The sequence below is a fragment of the Passer domesticus genome, chromosome 6, assembly GCF_036417665.1.
Source record: "Passer domesticus isolate bPasDom1 chromosome 6, bPasDom1.hap1, whole genome shotgun sequence".
Taxonomy (NCBI): domain Eukaryota; kingdom Metazoa; phylum Chordata; class Aves; order Passeriformes; family Passeridae; genus Passer; species Passer domesticus.
In genome coordinates, this window is record NC_087479.1 from 49825730 (window position 1) to 49847526 (window position 21797).

Consider the following 21797-nt stretch of genomic DNA (forward strand, 5'->3'; position numbering starts at 1 on the left):
TTTTCCGGCATGGTAAGTACTAATTGAGAAATCAGAGCTGCATAGACCACCTAATTAATTTTTTATACATATTTCAGTATTTATACTGTATACCGGATTAATTAAAACTTTAGGGCGCTGTGCATCTCAAATGACTGTTGTGACTATTGACCTGCAGGCGTTTGACGAGCCTCGTAGAGTACCTGGTTGTGGGGGTTGCCACTTATTCCAGGGGGAAGCTGAGAGTGGCAGCTGTTAGGAAGCTAATACTTGCCCAGAGATGCTACACAGTTAATAGAATTATTTTGCATTCCGAGGAGAGCAAAGCAACTGCGCTGGCTTTCTGACTGTGACCACTACACTTACAGCTTGGAACTGGTGGGCAGCACGGGTACCATTATACCTCCTCTCCCACTGCAATTTTCCCTTCATTTAGCTAAACACGTGCATCCAGAAAAACTTTGTGGGCTGGAGTATCCTTGAACATGATTATTGTGTCCCCATTAGCGCCCTGGGTCAAGAGGACAAGGCAGTGAGTAGGATGAGGAAGATGAGGATAAAGGAAGGGCAGTTCCCTCCATATTTCAGTGACTAAAGCATTGCTTCAGTCAAGTTTTGTGGCTGAAAGGGAACAGGGAAGCAGGAAGATGATGGAATAAAGATATAGAGCAATGCTAGGTAGGAGCCAGACCATGAGCTGAGCAGATCTCAAAGAGAGCTGTGGTTTGCTCTAAGCCGAGAGTGGGAGGGGTGATGTCCATGCCAATTGCATAATGGCAGTCCGTGAGACTTCAAAATGTATGATCACTTTGGCTTAAATATGTCCTGCAAATATTTTGTTTTGTATAATTTCTTTGCCAGATCTGGAAAGTATCTCTCAAAAAGATTATTGAAAATGAAGACATAGAGTACAGTCAAACTCAATTTAGACAGGTTTGTTGAGTGATATGCTGCAGTGTATTTTCAAAGCTTTTTTTTCATATTTCATACAAGAACGATATAAAGCCCATAATTAGCATCACCAAGAAACAGCTCCTGTCTACCTACCTAGAGCATTTGGCTTTATGCACAAAAATAATTTACAAGAGATTTTGCTATGTTGTTATGCAATGTGAAAATGGAAACTCTTTTCCTAGGCTGGTGACAGAAACAGAGTCAACATTTTGGCCTGATTTCTGTTTCTAGTTGCACTTGGGCAAATCAGAGAAAGTAATATTATTAGGGAAAGCATGACAAACAAAACTGTCAGGCTTATTGTCATCAGGCTGGTCTTCAGAACATTCCAATAGTGTGAAATATTCGTCATCAAATTAATTAAACTTCTTGATTACTGTAGCTAATCCACATAACTCACATAATCTTAGATGTGCTAGATTTCTGATATTTGACATTGCAATTTCCATTTGGAATAGGTTTTTCAGAAGTTTTTCCTAAAGTTGATCAGGAGGTTTAGATTTTCCATATCTAAGTATTCTTTTTTAGGTAAGTAAGCAGGCTGCTCTTCCTCCTAGCAGGTGAAAACAGGAGGCACACACCAAATCCACTGTGTACTGGTTGCCCGTGTGTCTTTTCATGGCTTCATGAGTCTTTTTTCTAATGGAAATTCCCCAGGACTGAGTTAAAGGCTGTCATGTGTCCAGTGTTGGGTTTTACTTGGTTGGAACAAGGACTTCATAACCTCGGGATTTGTTGTAGCAATCATATGTTCCTCAGTCCCAAATATTGATGTAAAAGCTGGAGATGATGGCAGGCAGCTGGATATTGTCAGGTAGGGCATTGCAGTGAAATGTGCAAATTTCATAATTTTGCAAACATTACCTGCAGGCAGAAAATTGTGGGGGAAGCTGGTTTTGCTGCAACATGAGAATGGCAATAAGGCAGAGCTGCAGCAAACCCTACGCAAGACAAAGACACAACTGAAGCAGTGCCATGGGACAGGGGAGATGCTCCACAGTATTCCTTTAGTCACTTTCCTCTTTTAACATCTGCCTCAACCCTGATGGCACTGGACAAGCAAAATTCATGTCCTGTGTGGGAATACTGTGGGAGTGTCCCTGTCTCTCCCTGCAGTATCCCCACAGCACCTGAGGAATGCTTTGCTCAGGCTGTCCATGATGTCTGGAAGGATGGGGCCCTGGAACTGCTGACCTCTTGCAGCTCTTCCAACTCCATTTCCTCTCATTCTGTGAAGAGACAGACATCCCAAAATGGTGGGAACATCAGCAAGCCAAAAACTTTGTAACTCAGATGAGGAGAGGCAGCTTATGTCTTACAATTGTGTTTTAGGAAAGACTGGTAATAAGGCAGCACCTTCCCCCTACTCTGGGTCTCACAAAAGCCAGACATCCTTCTTTCCTCACAGCTCACAGAGCTTTGATCTGGAAGGTAAGTCTATACATCCTATAAATAAAGTCTGCTAAGCTTCATCTCTTCATCCAAGACAAAAAGAAACATTTACATTATTTCTGTGTAGAATAACACAGCACAATTGCTCACTGCTTTTATTCATTTGGAAATGTTGCTCAACCTGACAAACGAAACAGAAGTCTGGCATAATTTTCCATGGCTTGTAAACACCAATTTATATATAAACAACAGCAGCCAAATGTAAATAGACAATCAGCACAGCAAGGAGATTGAAAAGATCAGTTTGCAAAACATGACAGGTTTTCTTCTTCCAGCATTCTTCTTACTCCTGGTTATCAAAGGCCAGCACACACCAGCACTTAAGGCAGACCTGTTTGAACACGTTCTCCTGCCTTTTGTACAAATTTAAAAGAATGGATCCTCACGCAAGCATTCCAAATTGAGAAACAAATTTGAAAAAAGTTGCTACAATACATTGACTGATTTCTTGCCAAGACAGCTATGGAGGAGCTTCTTGATCCATTCTTGCACTGAGAAAACAAGAGGGGGAAATATGTACCTCTGTAATTAAAAATTAAATCCAGAGCACTCCTTGCATGCTCAGTTTGCTCAAGGGAGAAAGAAGTACCTTTGCTCTGCTTTTACTCCTTGGTGTCAAGGTACTCCAGAGCTGGAGTATTAATTTTTCTTAGCATAAAGATGCTGCTGACATACCAGGACTTAGCCATAATTTAACACATTAAAATGAGGGCAGAAACGGACAGTATTGGGTTTTAATAACAGCTAAATGCATAACCCTATGAATATTCTTCTTCCTGCAACAAGAGACAGCACTGTAGCCAGCAGGTGAGCAAGAGAACACTACAGGGTGTGGTGAGGATACTATTAAATTAACTGTGAAGCCAAAAACTCTGTGTGTGCGTGTGCGCATGTGGGTATAAAATATCTGGCTATTTCAAACCATAGGAGCATGACAGCTGTGAAAAAGGAGTGCCGCAGGGAATTCTTTTAGAGTTTGGTTTTTTTTAAAATATGTTTGACATGGAAAATGTTTTAGTACAAATAAAGCAACTGGTATTGAACTTAAAAAGTGTATGTGGAGGGGGAGGGAGAAAGAAGAGATTGCTGTGTGGAAGAGGGATGAATAATTCATGATATTTAAAGAAAGAATGCCTCCGAAATGTTCTGCAAGGCAGTCCATGCTGATAAGTCAGATGGTTATTTTCCCCCCCATTTAAAGCATCATTAATTCAACATCTTTGTGATTTTTTTAAAAAACCTTGTAATATATTTCTGAAAGAAACATTATTTAACTTAGATTAGGATCTTATTTATTCAGATAATTTCGTATAAATATCAAAGAGAGGAGTGGAATTATTTAACCATAAAGAGACAGCTTAAGTACTTTAAGAAAATAATCTAGAAGTCTTTTTTGTTGGTTTTGTTTTTTTAAAGAAAAAAACCCAACATCGCTGCACACTAAAATCAACCTCATGGAATGGGGAAAATAAGAGGAGATATTTTGAACATTACTCCATAGGACACCAGTACAATATAGTGTGAGTGAATGCATTGTAGCAGAGCTCCATATGCAATCAGAATCCAATTGTTACTGGACTGTGTACAAGCACATACTGTGCTCAATGGCCTGATGAGGTATTATGGATATGATGCAAAGAGACCTTGTGGATTAGACATGTACAATTTATTAAAAAAGTGAAACAACAAAACATTTTAACTGAACTGGATACAATCGAACTTCATGTGGTAAAAAAGAAAGAATTCTGAGGAGTCTGGTGACCGCAAAGACTTTAGCTATGGTTATTTGAGGGGGTGACAGAAAAAGTCTAGTTCTTGGAATGTCCTGACTATATTATACTGGATTTCTGTATTTCCCTTATTGCTATATTCTGCTTTCAGCATGGAAGATTTTGTGTAAAATGGACTGATTATTGTAAAAATATCTAAAAATGCACAGCCTGTTGAAATGAAACTTGCAGATAGTATATAACACGGATTTTAAATAAGTAGCTGGAGCCAAAGTGATATTCCATTAAATCACAGCTTCTTATCCATCACTGTATTCATTTTTATATTACAGACTGCTAAGCTATTTCAGCCTTTTTTTGTTTCCTACATTGACTAAGAGTCCAAGTGGCACTGTGTGCTGCACATCTATGGGAACACCCATAGATATGCTATAAGACATTATGTTACAATACTTAATTGGGAAATTTTAGTACCTGAACCTTCATGTAACTGAGCACCTGGCTAATCTATGAACTTCAGAAGGCCCCCAGATCTAAGAGAAAATTAAAACGATATTTCAAACTATATTAAAAGGTGATTTAATTTTGTTCTTCTCTATGACTACCTTAAGGGAGCTGTCCCAAGACAGATAATCCCAAATCAAAGCCAGAAACATCAACCTGTGTTGACCCACCAGGGTATGTGTCCCAGGAGCCACTTGACACTGAAAAGAAATCATCCTGCATTAAACCGGACTGATATTTCTTGGGTTATAACAGATTTTTAATTTTTTTAAGAAACGTGGTGAAAACTACTTTTTATTTTTGCTGTGGGAGCACTGGGGTTTCCTGGGGTATCTCATCTATGTGTCTGTGGTTGTAAGACCCATTTTATGCCCAGGCTTCCACGCTTGATTTGAACATTCGCTTTTGAAAATGAAAATCACGAGTATCATATTTATGTTTTGCCAGTTTGCCTACCAGCTATCTGCTAACAAAAAAAGTTCCTGGGGAACATGGCAAGTCCGTGCCCAGCGAAGCCTTTTGTTTTTGCAGATGTTTAGGCTTAGAGGAGTGCTGGGGAGCACAGGCAATCCTAGGGCCTTGTTTGCACTTGTCTGCTGCTATTCTCTGCTCATTGTCTGAACCTGCACGCATTGTTCTCCCGACAGGTGATAACTACCCTGTGCAGTTCATTCCATCAACAATGGCAGCTGCTGCTGCTTCTGGACTCAGCCCTTTACAGCTCCAGGTATGTGCCAGAACAAAAAAATGTGGGATGGAAGCCAACATTTTAGGGGAAAACTGCTAACCAGCTGTATGCTAAATAATAGCCTGAATGTTAAATAATTTTTGAGCACAGCCCAGGAGGATTAACACCTTATGTACTTACAGTACAGCAACGTGCAGCCAACCTTGATACTGTGAGTGAAAGACATTGTTCTGTGTGTTTTATACTGGCAGTTAATGGTATTTTTTTATTTATATGAACAGTTGATGGGAGATAAGTTCAAAGATATTTTTGTACTTTATTTTCATGTGGTCGCTCCTCTGTAGCTGTAAAGCACTGGTTATAATTGGAGCAGTCAGTGTATCCAAACAAAAGTGCATTATTGGGTTTTTCTTTTTTCCTTTTTTTTTAAACTGTGTGGTGCTGACAATACAATAAATTGCAAACTCTTTTAGCTTCTGTATTAAGGTAATCTCAACCTTTCTGTGCATTAAGCTGGTCAGATGCCAAGCATGGCTAGTGACTTAGTTTGGCCATTTATTTATTTTTGGCACATATAGAATGAAATGTTGTGAAAGAAAGATTTATGTGCCATATTATTAGCTAGCTTCTTGTGGCAAGAAGTTTTTAATTTCAGAAGAAAAGACACAACAATATCATAAATAATGAAGAAACAGTCAAAAGCTTTCAGAGTTAAAATGTGTGGAAAGAAAGTGACAGTGAACATGAGAGGAAAGGCCATTAAAGATGCATGTAACTATTTACAAGTAAACCTTTGAAACCCCTATTTGAGTTAGGTTAGAGTCGAGTTCAGAAGCAAAGTAGGAATAAATTGTGCCTAGAATAGCAAAGTATTGCCATGCTAATATCTAAATATCTACTTCACTTACCTTTCTGTGATTAATTTTTTTTTTTCTGGAGGGGTCAAATCAGATTAAAAATCCTTTCCTCTTTACCCTATGATGATATTCTTGACAAATTAACTTTGGATAAGCAAAAATGGGGCCAGAACTTGTTCATGGACCTCTGCTCATTGGTGGTCCAGAGCTGACAAAAAAGACTCCTTGAGCTTAGGTCTGACCTAACCTCACATCAACATTTGAAAAGAGAACACCTTGACTCTGAAGGTAAAGATCTCTGAAAAAACGTGAATTCTGTACCTTGGACAGGATTGAAACCAAAGGGAAGTTTCTCAAAAGGAAAAATAGCAGGTATCTTTAGAAAGCGAGTATTTGACTACTTATTGAAGCAAAAGTCTTATGGGCTTTAATTGGGAAAATACTGCAGAAATCAGCTTTGTGAATAGAGAGACTATTTTTACTGCCTTTGAAATGCACTAAAACAAATAGTGAGCCTACACAAGACTACAAGGCAGAAAAGGATGAAAATTGTTCAACTGTCAAAGAAATGGGATCTAAACCACAGACATTCTTGCTTCTTTTCTTTTACATGATCCATTTGTAACTTGACCCACATATTTGCACATCAGACTTGATCTGAACTAACAGCAATAACACATTTTCATTAATTTGCAGAAATGATAGACTGAGTTGTTAAACATGACGAGAACAATTAGAGAGAAAACAACCAGCAAAAATGTGTGCTAGTAAATTCAGGAACATTCAGGCTTGGGGGTCTGAATTTCCATTTAGGCGTATTTGCTGTAAAAGAATTTTTTTGTTTGTGTGTTTCCCCCCTCTCTATTTTGTTTGAATTTCATCTCTATGGGATTTCAAAACCTTTAATATTTCATGGTTATAAGAGCTTAAATAACAGAACACTTAACCTTTGGCTGATACCTGCTCATCAGATTGTTAAAGTGCCTGAACTAAATTTTATTTATTCCTACTATTAATTTTCTCTTTGTGTCAATTCTCTGTGTTCCCTAAATGAGCACTTATTTGGGTGTGTTTGTTGGAGAGAATTTGTTGTTATACCTGATGCGTCATGAAGACTGTTAGGGGTGTAGCATTTCAGCTCATTTTTCCATCTTTGCTTCCCTTCCCCCTTCCTTTCTTCCATGCACTCCACCCACTTATTTATTTACGTGAATGCTGTGACCATGGTATCTGAGTATTTCCCAAGTGCTTAAAAATACTGATCACAAAAGTAATCTCTGTTCCTTTCAGCCAGTGGGAGAAATAGCTAATTTATTTGCAGGTTTGGTTTTGTTTCTACATGTGAGTGTGTATGTAATATCCATGTTTGGAGAACCTGGGGAGGGAAAGCTATGTCAAGCAAAAGAGTTTTGCAGTAGCTCTAACATTTCAACTTTACCAGGGCAGTATTATTAATTCTGAAATTATTTTCTATAATCTGTATCCAGCTAAGGAAGTTCTGCCAGCTTCAATCTTGTAATCTCCCCTTTATTTTTCTACTTATGTTTTCTTTTATTTGGATGGTCATGCTCCAGGTAAGAGGTAGCAGAAAATTTTTGTTCTCATCTTCCTGTGTGTTAGGGCAACTTCTTTGCAAGCTCTGAATCTAATAGAACACAGAACCATTTTTTACCAGGTACATCATGTAACAATAGCAATTATTTCACAGAGGATATTTCTCCAGTGGGCAATTGCTAATTAATAATTTTTCTGTCTTATTCAAGCTATTGTTATCAAAATGTAGTTTCTCTGAATTCTATATTTATGTTCACCAGTGAATTATGTACCTCTATGAGTACAAAAAACTTTACTGGAATCATATACAGCAGCTTCTCGAGTAGCTAGTTTGACATTCATGGGTAGTGCATTAAAAAAAAAAGAAAAGAAAAAGTTCTCCTTCAGCAACAGACCAGTTTGACCCATCTTCTCTGAGATTTTTGATCACATTGATCAGCTCATGGTAAATACCACTACTATTCACTTGTAGCTTTCAGTATCCTGAAGTGAAATAGTAGCTACCACACTTCTATGCCAGTCCAGGTTCCTGAATTGTGCTTGCTCTGCTTTGGATTGATACCAGATAGTTTCTTTTGATCTGTATACTCATGAAGGTGTCATTGATAAAGACTCTGTGCTCCATACTTCCCATTGACATCTCAGCCCCATCTCACCAGTTTCCTCAACAAATCAGCCAAAAATTTAAATAATATGCATGACAGGACCAAGCCTCATTAGGACTCTTGACATGAGAGGGGACCTAGATGATGAGGGATCAATTCTCCTAGGTATAGTCTGATCAGAAAAAACAAACTATTTCTGTTCACCCCTCCAACTTCAAACAATTGTGAGTGAATAGTCTGCACATTTATTACCAAATACACCTGTGGCATGTGAAACAGTTCTGATACCTGTGTGTAACAAAAGCTTCTTGCTTTAATTAACCAGCATGAGCTGTAAAACCTGTTGATAATTTTCCTTTTGCTCCTCTTCACATATGCCTTCTCTGAAGTTTTCCCTCTTTCCCATTTCCCTGACCTTTTTCCCAAGCTGTCAAATGGCTGCACTGATATTAAGAGGTCCTAGAGATGTGTGGCCAGCAATCTTGCTCAGTGAGTGAACTTGATCATGAAATGGGTTTTCCAGCTCTCATGCTGCAGGTAGCAGGAACCTTATTACTGCCAGTGGTGGCAGAGGTGGCACCTGTATGTCCTTACTTTCAAACAAGGAATGTTACTATATGCTGTTTAGGGTTTAAAAATCCCCTCTGCCTTCATTCTTACATATTTCTACAAAACTGTCTAGGAGATAAATAAGGAAGTGTCGCAACTCTCTCAACCACGACTGATAAACTGTTGATAGAAATGGAAGCATTACAATGATGCTAGCTGGAGCTATTCCTAAACAAAGTGAGCTCTAGGAAAAAAAAGCAAAACAAAAAAGCTTTCCTTCATAACTCTTTCTCCAAACTATTTGTGTAATTTGTCCTTCAGAATTTATCGCTTATAACACTAATGAACCTTGGCGAATCTTAACTATAGTTGCAGCTGTGTTCCTGGAACCTGAAGTTTTTATAATACAGTTTGAAAAAAGAAAAAAAAAAGAGAAAATTTTAACTAAACACACTAAATTTTAACTGCCTATTTATTTTCTGTCCTCCCATTTTATCCCTCACCTCCATACTCTCCTGTAGCTGCAGACGAAGTAAATGACCTTTTTTTATACTGCTGGGTGCAGATCCAGTGTACTGCTGAAGCATTGCATAGCCTGCCTCAGGGGCACAATATTAGTAGAGGGAAGGCCAAAGAATGCTATTTTTAGTTGAACAGTTCAGCAGATGGAGGCATGAATACTCATATATCTGGAGGTTGAGGGGTTTGAACCATTAATTTTGATAATGTATTTAACCCTGGGAACAATCAGAAACTGTAACGCCAAGGTTACAATGCTTTTGACCTTTAGAGAACAGAGGGCACTTGGTACAGTAAACAATATATTACATTTCTACTTATTCCAGTTCTCTCACACGTATAAATTTCAGGGCATAGTTGACATTTGCTTTCCTCAGCTATTTTAGTGCTGGTCCTCAAAGTAAGTCAAGAAGAATGCAGGAAAGAGGCCAATGTAATGCGACAGTCATGTAAATATGGCCTTTAAATAGCTGAGTTGTTAAACGTGTCCCTTTGTGAAGAAATATTATTTCTCAGGAACCAGAATCTGGGTGACTTATTATTTCAATGAAGAAGTTGTTTTAGTGAATGGCTGCTCTTATGGACTCTCCTCTGTATGCTGTAACCTTAACACGATTTTTTAGTGGGGCTAATGTGATCTGATAGTGAGAGCTCACACTGGAGGTGATTTGGTCCCACTCTGGTACCACATAATGCAAAGTGATGTACCTGCCTTATGTCTTACTAAATGATGCATGCTCCTCTTCAACAAATATAGCAGTTAAATATCACGCAGCTTAAGTATTTCTAATTAAAATATCTCCATGTGTCAGCATATTGGTAATGTATTATTTTAATCCATTTATTTTGTTTATGAAACAGTGACATATGTTTAGATTGTGAAATATATGAGCCTTAAAAATCACTTTATTGAAGAAAATTAATTTCTACAATGCTGTCTCAGTAATGTGTTCACTCACCCAGTCAGTCACTGGCAGGGCTGCCAGTCTTAATGTTGGTTAGACACAGTTTAACAGTTTTATCTGACATAACACTCTTGGATGTAGGCAGTAATAATTTTTTCAAATGCAAGAAACCATGGGTTTTTCCATTTTCTTTCTTTCTTCTTTTTTTCCCCCTTTTTTTTAACACAGTGAAGAATGGGGATTGGGTAAATATGAGAGAGATTTGGTGAGACCAATAAAAATTAAAAACAGCTAGTTACCTTTTCAAAGTTAGACACTGTAATTTGTTTGTCAGCGGGTAGATGTTTGGGTCAGCACTGTGAGTGAGTGACTGTCAGCGGGAATTCCTACAAGACAAGTAATTTCCCTCAATGTATTACTGACAGATTGCTCACTTCTTCAAATCACCAGAGAAAACAAACTTAATATTGTTACAGGCAGAGTTTCTGTCTTCATTAGCCTTATAGAATGATTTTATCTAGCATTCAAAGACTACTGAGCTCTAGGTGGACATATTTTAACAGAATGTTGCTTATTATGATACAGTGAATAGTGGTCTAAATTAAGGGGATGGTGTGTGCAAATTTCAGCATATGGAAGTAGTAAATTACATATTTTGGTCCTTTTCTCATGTAGAAATTTAGGTTGTAGCAGAGAAAGGAGGGAGGTCGAAAGAAGATTTTATTAAGGCTCTGAGAGACCAAGCACGCCCTTTAATGGAAATAAAATTAAAAATATGCCAACCTTGCAATACTCAGGAAAATTTAATTAAAATCAATGAAATAGTTATACTTGTGCCTTTCCCTACTTGAATGTTTATGTCTCTGTATGTAATATCTGTGTTATCAAGTTGAATTATATCAGTGGCAGTATCAATGAAAATGATGTCATGGAGTCAATATTTTACCATATGACCTCCTTTCTTTGCAGAATTTCTTAGTACTCTGTCTTCTCCTACCCCTTCTCATCTTCAGCCCTGAATTATCTGGCAAAGTGATTTTCATCAGGAAAGGACAGCCCATCAAGATTGAGACTTTTTGCAGTAAAATATTACTTATGATTAATTTTTTCCCCAGGAGGATTTTCCTATCTCCCCCAGTAACATCACAGGGAACAGGAGTCTCCGTCTTCTCTTCTAGTTGGCAAAAATGGACAGACAAACAAACAGAGCCATTGGCCAGAGTAATCAGCCTGGTGCAGCAGCATTGCAGCTGCAAGAGCCTTTTCTCACCCATTTCATGCCCTGCACCTCCAGTAACTGCTTTAAGCAGAATGCCTTGGTTAAGCTCCTTCTTGCCTATTGGAACGGTGTCATGTTATTTAATAAAAAAAATTATAGCAATGTTTAAGAAAGAGACAGTTCCTATAGTCTGTAGCAGTTCTAGGCAAGCCCAGGTTCATTCCAGGGCTGGTGTTTGCTCCCACTGCAGGAAGGAGAGTAGCCACCAGACTGTCACCCAGCCTGGCACAGCTCTCCTTCTCTTCCCTTCAGATGCCCAACCCCTCCTCCACCTTGGGTAGTGCTCCTGTCCTGCTCTCCTCTCCCAAGAGGGAAGACTTTTCAATCTGGCAGCTAGGGATGAGGCTTCTGGCAGGATTCCCACCTTTTGCACCCTTAGATCTCACCAAGCAGGACAGCTGCCTTCCAGGCCCATATGCTGTTCCAGGGAGAATTTACCATTGAGATCCTAAGTGGCACAGACATCAACTCACTTATCAGGAAACTTGTATGTTTAAAAGGATATCATGCTTGTAGGCTGGATGGCAGGAGGTTTCCTGCATCTCTTCAGTCTATATCAAGGCAGAAGCTGGAGCCCAAGTGACTGGGAGAGGCTGAGCCCGCAGCATCAACAAGATGTTCTTGCTGCCTTAACCACTGGCTGCCCCTCGCTGAAAGCCCAGGCTCTATTTTAAAATCATTGTGCTTTGCAAAGCTGCCTCCCTGGGGTATGTATTCACTCAGAAGCCAGTAAGAAGCAAATAAGTTACTGCTGCATTTACTGACAGAGCACCAGAGGCACCAGTACTACAGAGTGCCATCAGGGGATGAGCACGTTTTTTAAATCTCTTTCAAAACTGTGGCATCCCTTTGGGGAATAGGCTGACTGTGAGGCATACTCTGAGCTGGCAGTTGGATTCCTTCAAGCTTTCTAGAAATGTATATGGTGTGTGCCTTACAGGAATTAGCTGCAAGTGAGTATGTTTCTGGAATTTTATTATACTTCTGATAACCATAGAGCAAGCTGCTTAATTTGGCTACAAATTACCAACATGAAGGATTTTTTCCTGTGATGGTGTTAACATGTTGGGTTGTTTAGGAACTAAGCAGGAACCAGATTAAAGACAAAAATGTCTTTTAAGTCAGGTCTGTGCACAAAGGAAAATAATATATGCCAGTATTATCATTCCATCCTGACTAATTGCTAGAGAAAAAGAAAAACTTACCTTTCATCTGAACTAAAAGTTCTAATAACCAGGGTGGTTTAGATTAGAGCTTCTAGGTGTAAACTAACACACATGTGTGTGCTGTAAGGAAGCAGAAAATTTCTCTTAAAGATGCCTGGACCCGAAAGATATCATCACCTGGTTCATTTCTGAGGGTCTTTGATTAGAAGAGCATATGCCCTCCCACTGACCCAGTTCAAAAAAAGAGGGAAATTCACAGAAAATGAGATAAAACTCATCAAACCAGTGTGTGGATAATGCTATCACAAAGTTGAAGAGGCTTTACGGATGGTGAAATAGGAATGGTGTGGCCTTCAGGGCACTGCTTGTTTAAAATATGTTTGGTCTGTGTTGTTTTTAGAATCCATACGTTTGAGGAGCTAGGAAGGTGTCCTAACTAGAAAGTAGTGGATTCATCTGTCTGTTCCTCAGACTCAGCATGAAGGCTACATATGGCTGAAGGCACACCAGAAGGTTTGCATGTCAGTCCTGAAAAAGACAGGAGGGAGGAGCGTCTTCAGGCGTACAAGAAGATCACACATCATGCTTAAATTTCACTATTAAGGAATTATTTGAGACTTAAAAGAATCTGTCACAAAATCTAGTGAAGTAGACATAATAGGGCATGTATTTTAGTGTTGGCCATGAATTATAGCAAAGCATGAAAACAAATGGAAATGTATTTCAGGTGTAGGAATAGTGAGTGTGCTGTCAGGTCCACTGGCATTTTTGGAAGTGAAGTGAGAAATCAAAGAGGCAAAGTCCTTTCAATGCAGTTGAATCATTTGTGCTAGGCTCTAGACACAGAACAAGTCACCAGGTTTATCCAGTTTACAGTGTTATTTAATAACACTTCTGTGAACTGTCCAGGGTAATTCATCCAGTACAGGCCCTCTCTTCTCCTGCTGTTTTCAGCACCTAGGGAAGGGTTGTTCAGGCCTCATAACCTATTTAACCCAGTCCCAGCACTGCTGCTGAAGTATCATCGCACCCACTGCAGTTCAGAAAGCACAGCAATCTTATACCAAATCCACATTTGCTGGTGTAAAATACATCATCTTCCAATGAATTTATAATAGTAAGTTCCCGGTTACCTGGTTTTGAGGTGCAAATGTGATTTTTTTTTTCTTAGATGTAATTTTTATAAGCACCATTTGAATATGTTTTGCATAATTTTGTGTGTACTTCCTATGAGGTAGTTATTTAATTTTCCTTGAAGGTGCATGAAAGTTCAAAATATGTGGTAAAAGATCAGTGTGACCGATCTACTAAGCAACCTGTAAAGCACAATTATTTCTAATGCTTTAAAATGCCTGTAAGCGGGGCTTGTTTTCTGCTTCACAAAGAAAACATTTCACTGTTTTCTGCATTTAAATATACATTTTAACTGTGTTGACTTATCAGGTAACGCAGCAGGCTGAACAGGGACAAACCATTTTTAATGGTATGTTAATTGAATGGGATGCTAGAGATGCACCTGAGTGACTTTTTTTCCCAGATGTGCCCCAGCTGACTGATAAAGCTTCTCCTGATCAGTAGAGCCAGTATATATTTATTATATCCCTGTCTTCTGTCCATTTTTGCTAGTGAAAATTGTAGAATGGCTGCGAGCTACCACAGGAACTGTCTCTCTTATAAAAGTAAGAAAACATTGCAGTTTCAAATCCCAAGCAGCACTTTCAAATATTCAGCTCTTAAATGTAGAGTTGCCTCAGCATCTTCTCCTCACAAGATGGGGATTCAGATGTGGGAATTGGGAGAGGCAGTTTAAATGGGATTCTTCCTTTGCCTGACTTGCACCCGTTTATTGCGGCGACGGTGTCTCGTTATTCTGCCATGGGAGCACGTAGGAATTTAATTGTTGAGCTTTTGCCTCTCACTGTGCTTAGCAGTGGTGAGTGCTCAGTTTCCCTGTTCTGTGTCTGCACAGTTCTGCAAGGGAAATGCTGCATTGTCATGTTAGACAGTTTCTCCATCTGGATGGTCAGAGAGGGAATGAACCCACCAATCTATGCCAGATTTTAGGAGATATATCTAGAGAAGGTTTACTGCCCCATTTTTTCCCTCCCATGTCCTGATTTCCTTTTTTCTTGCTTATGCCTCAGTTTTCCTGCGTGCCACCAGGGTGACAGACCTAGAATGTGTACACTAGAAGCAACAATTGCAGAAACATATCCTATAGGATTAGGAGAATAATTATGTTTTTAGACCCCTTCAGCTAAAATTGTCTACATTACTGGCAGTCGTACCAGTGACATGGACATGTGCTCACTAGGAAACTCATTCACCAACTCTTTTCACACAGCTCAACAAGCAGTTACTCATAATTGCTTGTAATCCTGCTGACATGCAGAAGAATGAAACTTCTGACTTTTCTCACAAAGCCCATCTATGTGTTAACATTTTTTGAAAGAAATATCAGAAATTCTGAAATGCAAAATTTGAAAAGCTTTGATAGCTATCATCCCTTCAGCAAACTTACTGTAATTAATTGCTTTTCAGTCATATAATTTTTCTCCCCTTGTGTTGGGGGTCCTCCTTCTTTTTTACTCTAGCTTTAGTGCAGAAAACATTTCTATGGGTGAAGTGTGTGACATGATCTAAATTTGTAAGGAAGCTGCTTTTCATATAGACCTCTCACATTTATTGTAAAAAATACTTTATATTAGTAGTAAGGGATAAAACCCAGAGTTTTAAGGAAGAGTTTCTGAAAGAATACCAGAAAACATTTAAAATTCTTCTTATGAATAATCTGATTTACAGTGCACCAGAGAAGGTAATATTAGGATAGCATAAAGTGAATGAAAAAACCTGTGCTCTGATACAACCATCTGGTTATATTTTCATATTTTTCTGATAGATCTGGATATATTTTGCTTTAAGTAAGTACTGCTTATTCAGTTTCTTTAGATATAAAAGGAGTTTAAAACACCAGAGCCTTTGTTTACAGGTATGTTTAGAGCCATGCTGCCTGGTCCTTGCTTGCTTTCCTTGGTGAGCTTGCTAGTCTGTTACCTTCAGTGTCATCCTCAATTTTTGTAAGGAAGAATTTATGCTACAAAAATGCCAGTAGCAAATTCTCATAGTAGCAAACATAGAAAAAAATCACATACAGATTTATCTTTAACATTTCACATTTTTTCTTGAAAAACATAATCTGCTGGAAACTTCAAATTACTTTTTCAAGCAAAAGCAGTTGTCCTTTGCTGTGACTGGCTTTCTACCATAGGTATCTAAGCAGAGCGTCTCACAGTTATTTTGTAAAATAATGACAAATGTTGAAGATTTTTTGCAAAATTTCAAGATGTGTAGTACAATATACAATCTGGGAGAGCAACAGAGATACGGCTATTGTGTTCTTTCCTGTGCGTGGTAAGTAACAGGAGAATCAAAAAGTAGCGTATCAGTCATCTGACAGCATTAAATGAAGGAAAGCAAATCTTTGTGCTTAAGAGAAAAGTTTTACTGATATTTCTCCTATTCTCCTGCAGAGGAAAAGGTGATAGATACTTGATGAAGTATTTTTTTTTTTCCTTGTTATTTACAATATTTTATTAGGGCAGTGGTTTTATTAATGCTGACATTTATATTTACTAGGAGTACCTGATGGTTGTATTCAGAGGTACCTAGTTCAAGTGCTGTGGTATTGCAGCAGCAGTGGATCCATTTCAGAAGGAGCACAGGGAAGATGGTGACTTGTTCAGATGCACAGAGAGTGTTTAAATGGAAGCTCTGAGGGATGATTCCTCCTTCCTGGGTCCAGGTGCTCACCTCATGCCGAGGTGGGACAAAACATAATTCGCTGTCTCCCACCCTCTGTGTTCCTAAGGTGAGATGTGTCCCCAGGCTGGCCAGGGAAAGGGTGAGCTGGTAGGTTGCACTGTGAGAGTGCAAGATTCCTGCTTTAGCAGCCTCTCATTAGGTCCTCCTCTGGAGAAAAATGCAGCAGGGAAAAAAGAGGCGCTTTCAGTTTGGGCTTTGATCTTGCTTTCATAAACAACTCAATGAATTTGCATGGGAGCAGGCAACTATTCCATTATTGTCACGAGCAAAAATACAAGAGAATAGATACACAAAGTGGGAGAGATGAGAACAGTTAACACTCCTTTATTCCTTGTCAGAACTTAATCTAGATCAACTAAAATGTTTGCTGTTTTTTGTCGTGCCTCAAGATAAAGTGTCAATGTTTACATACTCCTTTCTTTTAGACAAAAGATGCTTATTGTTTTTGAGCCCCTCAGTTACTATCTACAGGATATTATAAATATGTAGGAGATGCCTAAGTTTGTCTCATTTTTAAGTTGTGCTTTTGGCTGTTTTTATTTTCTTTTTTATAAAGAGTAGTTGCTATAACCACAACAAGGAGTTTGTGTTATGTGCTTCTGTGCTTTTCCTTATTTTTGTCCTTTTCTTACACCACAAATAACTGAACCTGAGTGAAGTTAGTAAGATGAGAAGCTAATGAGTTCTGGGCTGTTGCCCCACTAGGGGGAAAAAAAATATTAAATATATGGTGTGTATAGAGTGGCTGGTTTTTAATTTTTTCTTTTTTAATTATCACATTGTCCTTCCTGATATCTGCTTGATATAGAATTTTTAGGGACATGTACAGTGAGCTGTGCAACTGCAGCATTTCCCTCCCGGCCTCCCTCTCCCCTCCTTTGCGTGGCCGCCTCGGTGTATCCGGCAGGTTGGGCGCCAGCAGATGAAACAGATGTTTGGGCCATACTGGGATGGAGCAGCATGCTGCATCAGGACCTGGATATTCCTCCTGACATCTGGATGCTGCTGGGCTGGGAAGCCTGCCTTGGGCCGGGAGGCTGGAGGAGCCTTGTGGCAGTAAACATAGGGTCCTCGCTGCGCTTTAAGCGATTAGTGCACTGGAGCAGCAATAATGCTGAATTATCGCTTGGTTGCGTTCTTCTAAGGAATCTTGGGACAAAGGGATAGTCAAGGAGGAGTATTTACGGTAAAGTCATGTTCAGAAAGACAAGACTAATTGCCATGTGTTAAAAAGCTTGCTTTCACCTGATAGTAAAATTAGTATGAATACTTGAGGAAACTTTTTTACGAAGCAGCAAACAAATGGCCCGCACGAAAGCCTCCTTTTTTAATTTAAAATCACTAAGATGAAAAAATGACAATTTCAGCTACTTTCCAATTTCATGCTCTAGTCAAATTGTAGGGAACAGACAACAAAATGTGACTGAATAGAGGAAATTGTAGGTAAACTAATGTGCATGCCTACTAGAGACAAAAATGTGAACTTCTAATAGCTGCAGGGAAGGATATTAGGTATGGAAGCTGTCTGACTTATGCATCGACTCTTTATAGTTTCACTTTATCAAGTCGAAAATTCTGCTGTATGTGCTGCTACAGCCTAAATTGTCTGCTGCTGCACTTTCCTTTATGATGTGTGTTATTTAAACACAATAGACATAGTCTATTGCATGGAAATAGGTGTTTAATGTTTAGTGATTACTGGCTGTTGGATAAAATAGCATTTAGCATGTTTTTCCCTCTCCCTGCTCCCAGTAAATTTTTTATTGTTAAGAGCAATGGGTTTAAACAAGGGTCCTCCCAAACAAAATACAGCTTTTTTGAGAGCATGAGGTAATATTTGAAGAAGACCAGTTTGTTGCTCTCATTTAACCTCCAGTATTCTGAAGGGGTTATATTTAATTAACACTGGCTAAAGGCCTGACCTAAGAGGCAACCAAAAGTGATTGAACTGCATTTTCAGATCTAGGCTGTAATCTGTTGGGAAAGGAATAATAATAATAATAATAAAAATTAGAAAGCACCATTTGCTGAAATTCTTTCTAACTAAGCTGTATTTCAATGGGCCATTTAATGCTCAGATGGACAAAGGTATTACTTCAGTCATTGAATTGTATCAAACCCTTTCTCAGAGGCCCAGTTTAAAAACTCTACAGGAAAAGTGGCTTAGCATCATATTCTCAGAAGACCAACACTCAGTCTGTTTGGAAAGGGAAAAAAAAAATAAAAAGAGTGAAATGAGGTGTGACACGGCCGCCAAGTCAGTGAGGATTTTTGCCTCTCCAGTCAGTGGCTTAGCAGGGGAATTGTTCTTCAGAAAGTAAGAGCTCCGTACTGACACAGAAGGCCTTCAATTCTGTATATATGTTTTTAAATTTGTTTTTGTTTTGCTTTGTTTGTTTTTGTGCTTTGGTAGCTGTTACTCTTTTCCCTCTGTCAGCTTTTGGACAACCTTTTGTTCTTTTCTGACATGGCAAAAATTTAGTTTTCTCTCTAGGGGACTGAGGATCAGTACCTATACTTTACAGCATTAGATTTTTGAACCAGTGACACTGGAAAAAATTGAAAGTCTGATTTAATATCACGCTCACTGACACTGTGAGATGAATAGTCACTTTCTTTCAATAGACACAAGGTTACATGTATTCTGTGGTGATATAAAAATATCTAAAGTACTGTCTGAAATTTAGTTGTGTAAAAATTTCAGGATATATTTTTGAATTTTTTTTTTTTGCAGAACGTGAACTTTTCTTTCACTATTTTCATTCTGTCTCTCAAAAAATTCCCAGCATCTTCATATGTTGACGGGGTGACATTTTATCTTGAAAACTTTTCAAGGTGCTGTAAAGCTAATAAACCATCAGCTTTACTTCCTAAGGGGAAACAAACACAATATTACAGGGACAACTGCCAGGTGCCAAATTATGTACATTGTCTTAGCCGCTTGCAGTGATTGATAATTCATTTGAGCTCTAAACATTCTTTCTTTGCTCTCTCTGCAGCTTTACAGTAAATATGTTGTGAACAGGCAGTTGCTGAGAGATTGTATTTAATTGTCATAATTCAATGAAATCCAAGCCATTTGATTTCCAAGGGGCTCAATCTGATCTCAGGGGTGATGCCTGCATGAGAGATCCTGCATTCAGAGAGCAAAGCAGAGAGAGCTGTTTTGATGGCCATTTCTAATTCATTGTCTCAAAGCAGGAGGAGGTCAGGAGAACAAGAAATACAGTTTGCAAACGAAACAGAAGTGATCTTAAGAGCATCTTAATGCACATATGCCTGAAGGCAAGTTAGTTCTTTATTGCACTGGTGCATGTATTTTAAGTCTGTAGCATTTCTCCAAATTTACATGACTGGAACTGAGAAGGACTTTGGGGTTTTAATGTCTGTGCTGTCAGGCCAGAGTGAGAAAAAGGTGGGGATAGGAAAAAGTGAGTGAGGCTCTAAACATGGATCTTGCTGCAGGTGTCTTTTCATTCCACTTTCTTTCCTTGTGTTTTTTGGGTGGTTTTTTTTTTTTTTTTTTTTTTTTGGTTTGGGAGTTTTGGGTTTTTTTGCTATTTTAAAATGAGGATTTTATTGTTGTTTTTTGGTTTGTTTTGAGGTTTTGGTTAGTTAGTTAGTTAGTTTTCCTCCCATAACATCGGCATGCGGATGAGAAATATTATCTGTAATCCCTTTATTTTAGAAAAGGCAACGTTAATAATTTTTAACAAAAAACTAGTAAAATGTTAATTTCATCTTCAGTTTACATTTCCCCTCACATTACAAATGTAAGTAGATATTTTAAAGCTGACAATACCTATTCAGGCTCCCCCCATATTATGATGAATGAGCCCAAACTGAAAATAATAGTGCAAGACCCACAGCACATAGGGATGGGTCATGGACAAAAAGATCTTCCATTTCTTCAGAACACATGCCAATGTGGTTTGTTAGTCCATTCATATTTTGAGCAGGACCTATTGTATGTGCCGTGGGGTTCCTCTGTGAAGTAAGGCAAATTTTCTTCCCCAAAAGATGAAGCAAAAAATGAAAAACTATGAATATATATGTTTTGGCTAATTGTTTTCCTCAGAAGAAGTCTGTGTCTTTGTCACTGACTTATTATACAGATCCTCTTAACATCTGTCCAGCAGACTGTGGACTCTATTAACAGACAAGAGACCCACCAGATTTAGAGCCTGCTGGGTGCGTCTTCATCTTCACAGCTGTGGATTAACTCAGACTTTCCAGAAGAGGACAACCATATGGGATAATTGGTGTCATTGGGTAGCTAAAAAAAATATGAAGAAACAAATGTCGTCCAAACACAATCCACTGTTTTTACAGCCACAATTACTAGTCTGTTTAAGAAATAAGAAAGGCAGCATTACACTAAAAAAAGAAAATCTATTCATATCTGTGTGGGAACCTAATCAGGCTCTTGTTTCCAATGACGATGGCTCCACAGTCGCACCAGGTCTGCAGCAAGAATGCTCCTTTTGTGTGCCGATAATGTGGAAGCGATAAAATTTCCTATAAGAGACATATGTGTTTACATCATGAGATGTGTTATTTGACAAAACGCTTTGTTCTCTGCATATTTTCCACGCAGAGTTTCATGCTGGGTTGTTTTGCTGGAAAGCTTTGATTAGCTAGAATTAGTTGCTGAAGTAAAATAGACACTTTTGTTTTATGAGTCCTCTTGCTGAGCTGTAAATTATAGTAAAACATATAAGGAGTGACAGAAAGAAGTGCTGATTTGAACCTCTGACCCATGATCGGCATAAAAACATAAGATAACTCTTTCAAAGGACTACTGAGAGCCATAAATATTCCATGGTCCACTTAAAGTTAGACCCTTTTAACAAAATAAAGCTGTTATTTTGCAGTACTACAACAATACATGCTGCAGTATCTGAAATGTGGAGAGATTCTTTTATTTTCAGTTTGGGCTGGCCATTAGCCACAGCAGGGCAGCAGGAGAGATGAGAGTGATTTTTCTTTTTCTGAACCAGTACAAAGAATTTGTGGCCAGTGAAAGGACTTGGGACCGGCAGACCCTCAGTGGTGAAATTAGGTAACTGTTACTTTGCTGCTTGAGAGTGAAGCAATACAGGCATTTGTCTCTCCTAAGGAGACAGGAACTGAGGGGAATTTAGGGCCACACAAAAATTTCCCTCGACACAGTATACAATAGCAACTGACAGACACTGAAATTACCTGGTGTTAATAGTTAAAAAAAACCCAAC

General features: G+C 38.7%; 1 protein-coding gene across 19 annotated transcripts in view; it reads left to right on the forward strand.

The window, feature by feature from the left end:
• SOX6 (SRY-box transcription factor 6) overlaps positions 1-21797 on the forward strand; it is a 403867-nt gene that overhangs the window by 307269 nt on the left and 74801 nt on the right. For all 19 annotated transcript variants that reach the window (XM_064425383.1, XM_064425386.1, XM_064425381.1 and 16 more), the window contains one exon: positions 5267-5346. In XM_064425383.1, coding sequence (XP_064281453.1) covers positions 5267-5346 — 80 coding nt within the window. The remainder of the gene's footprint in view (positions 1-5266; positions 5347-21797) is intronic.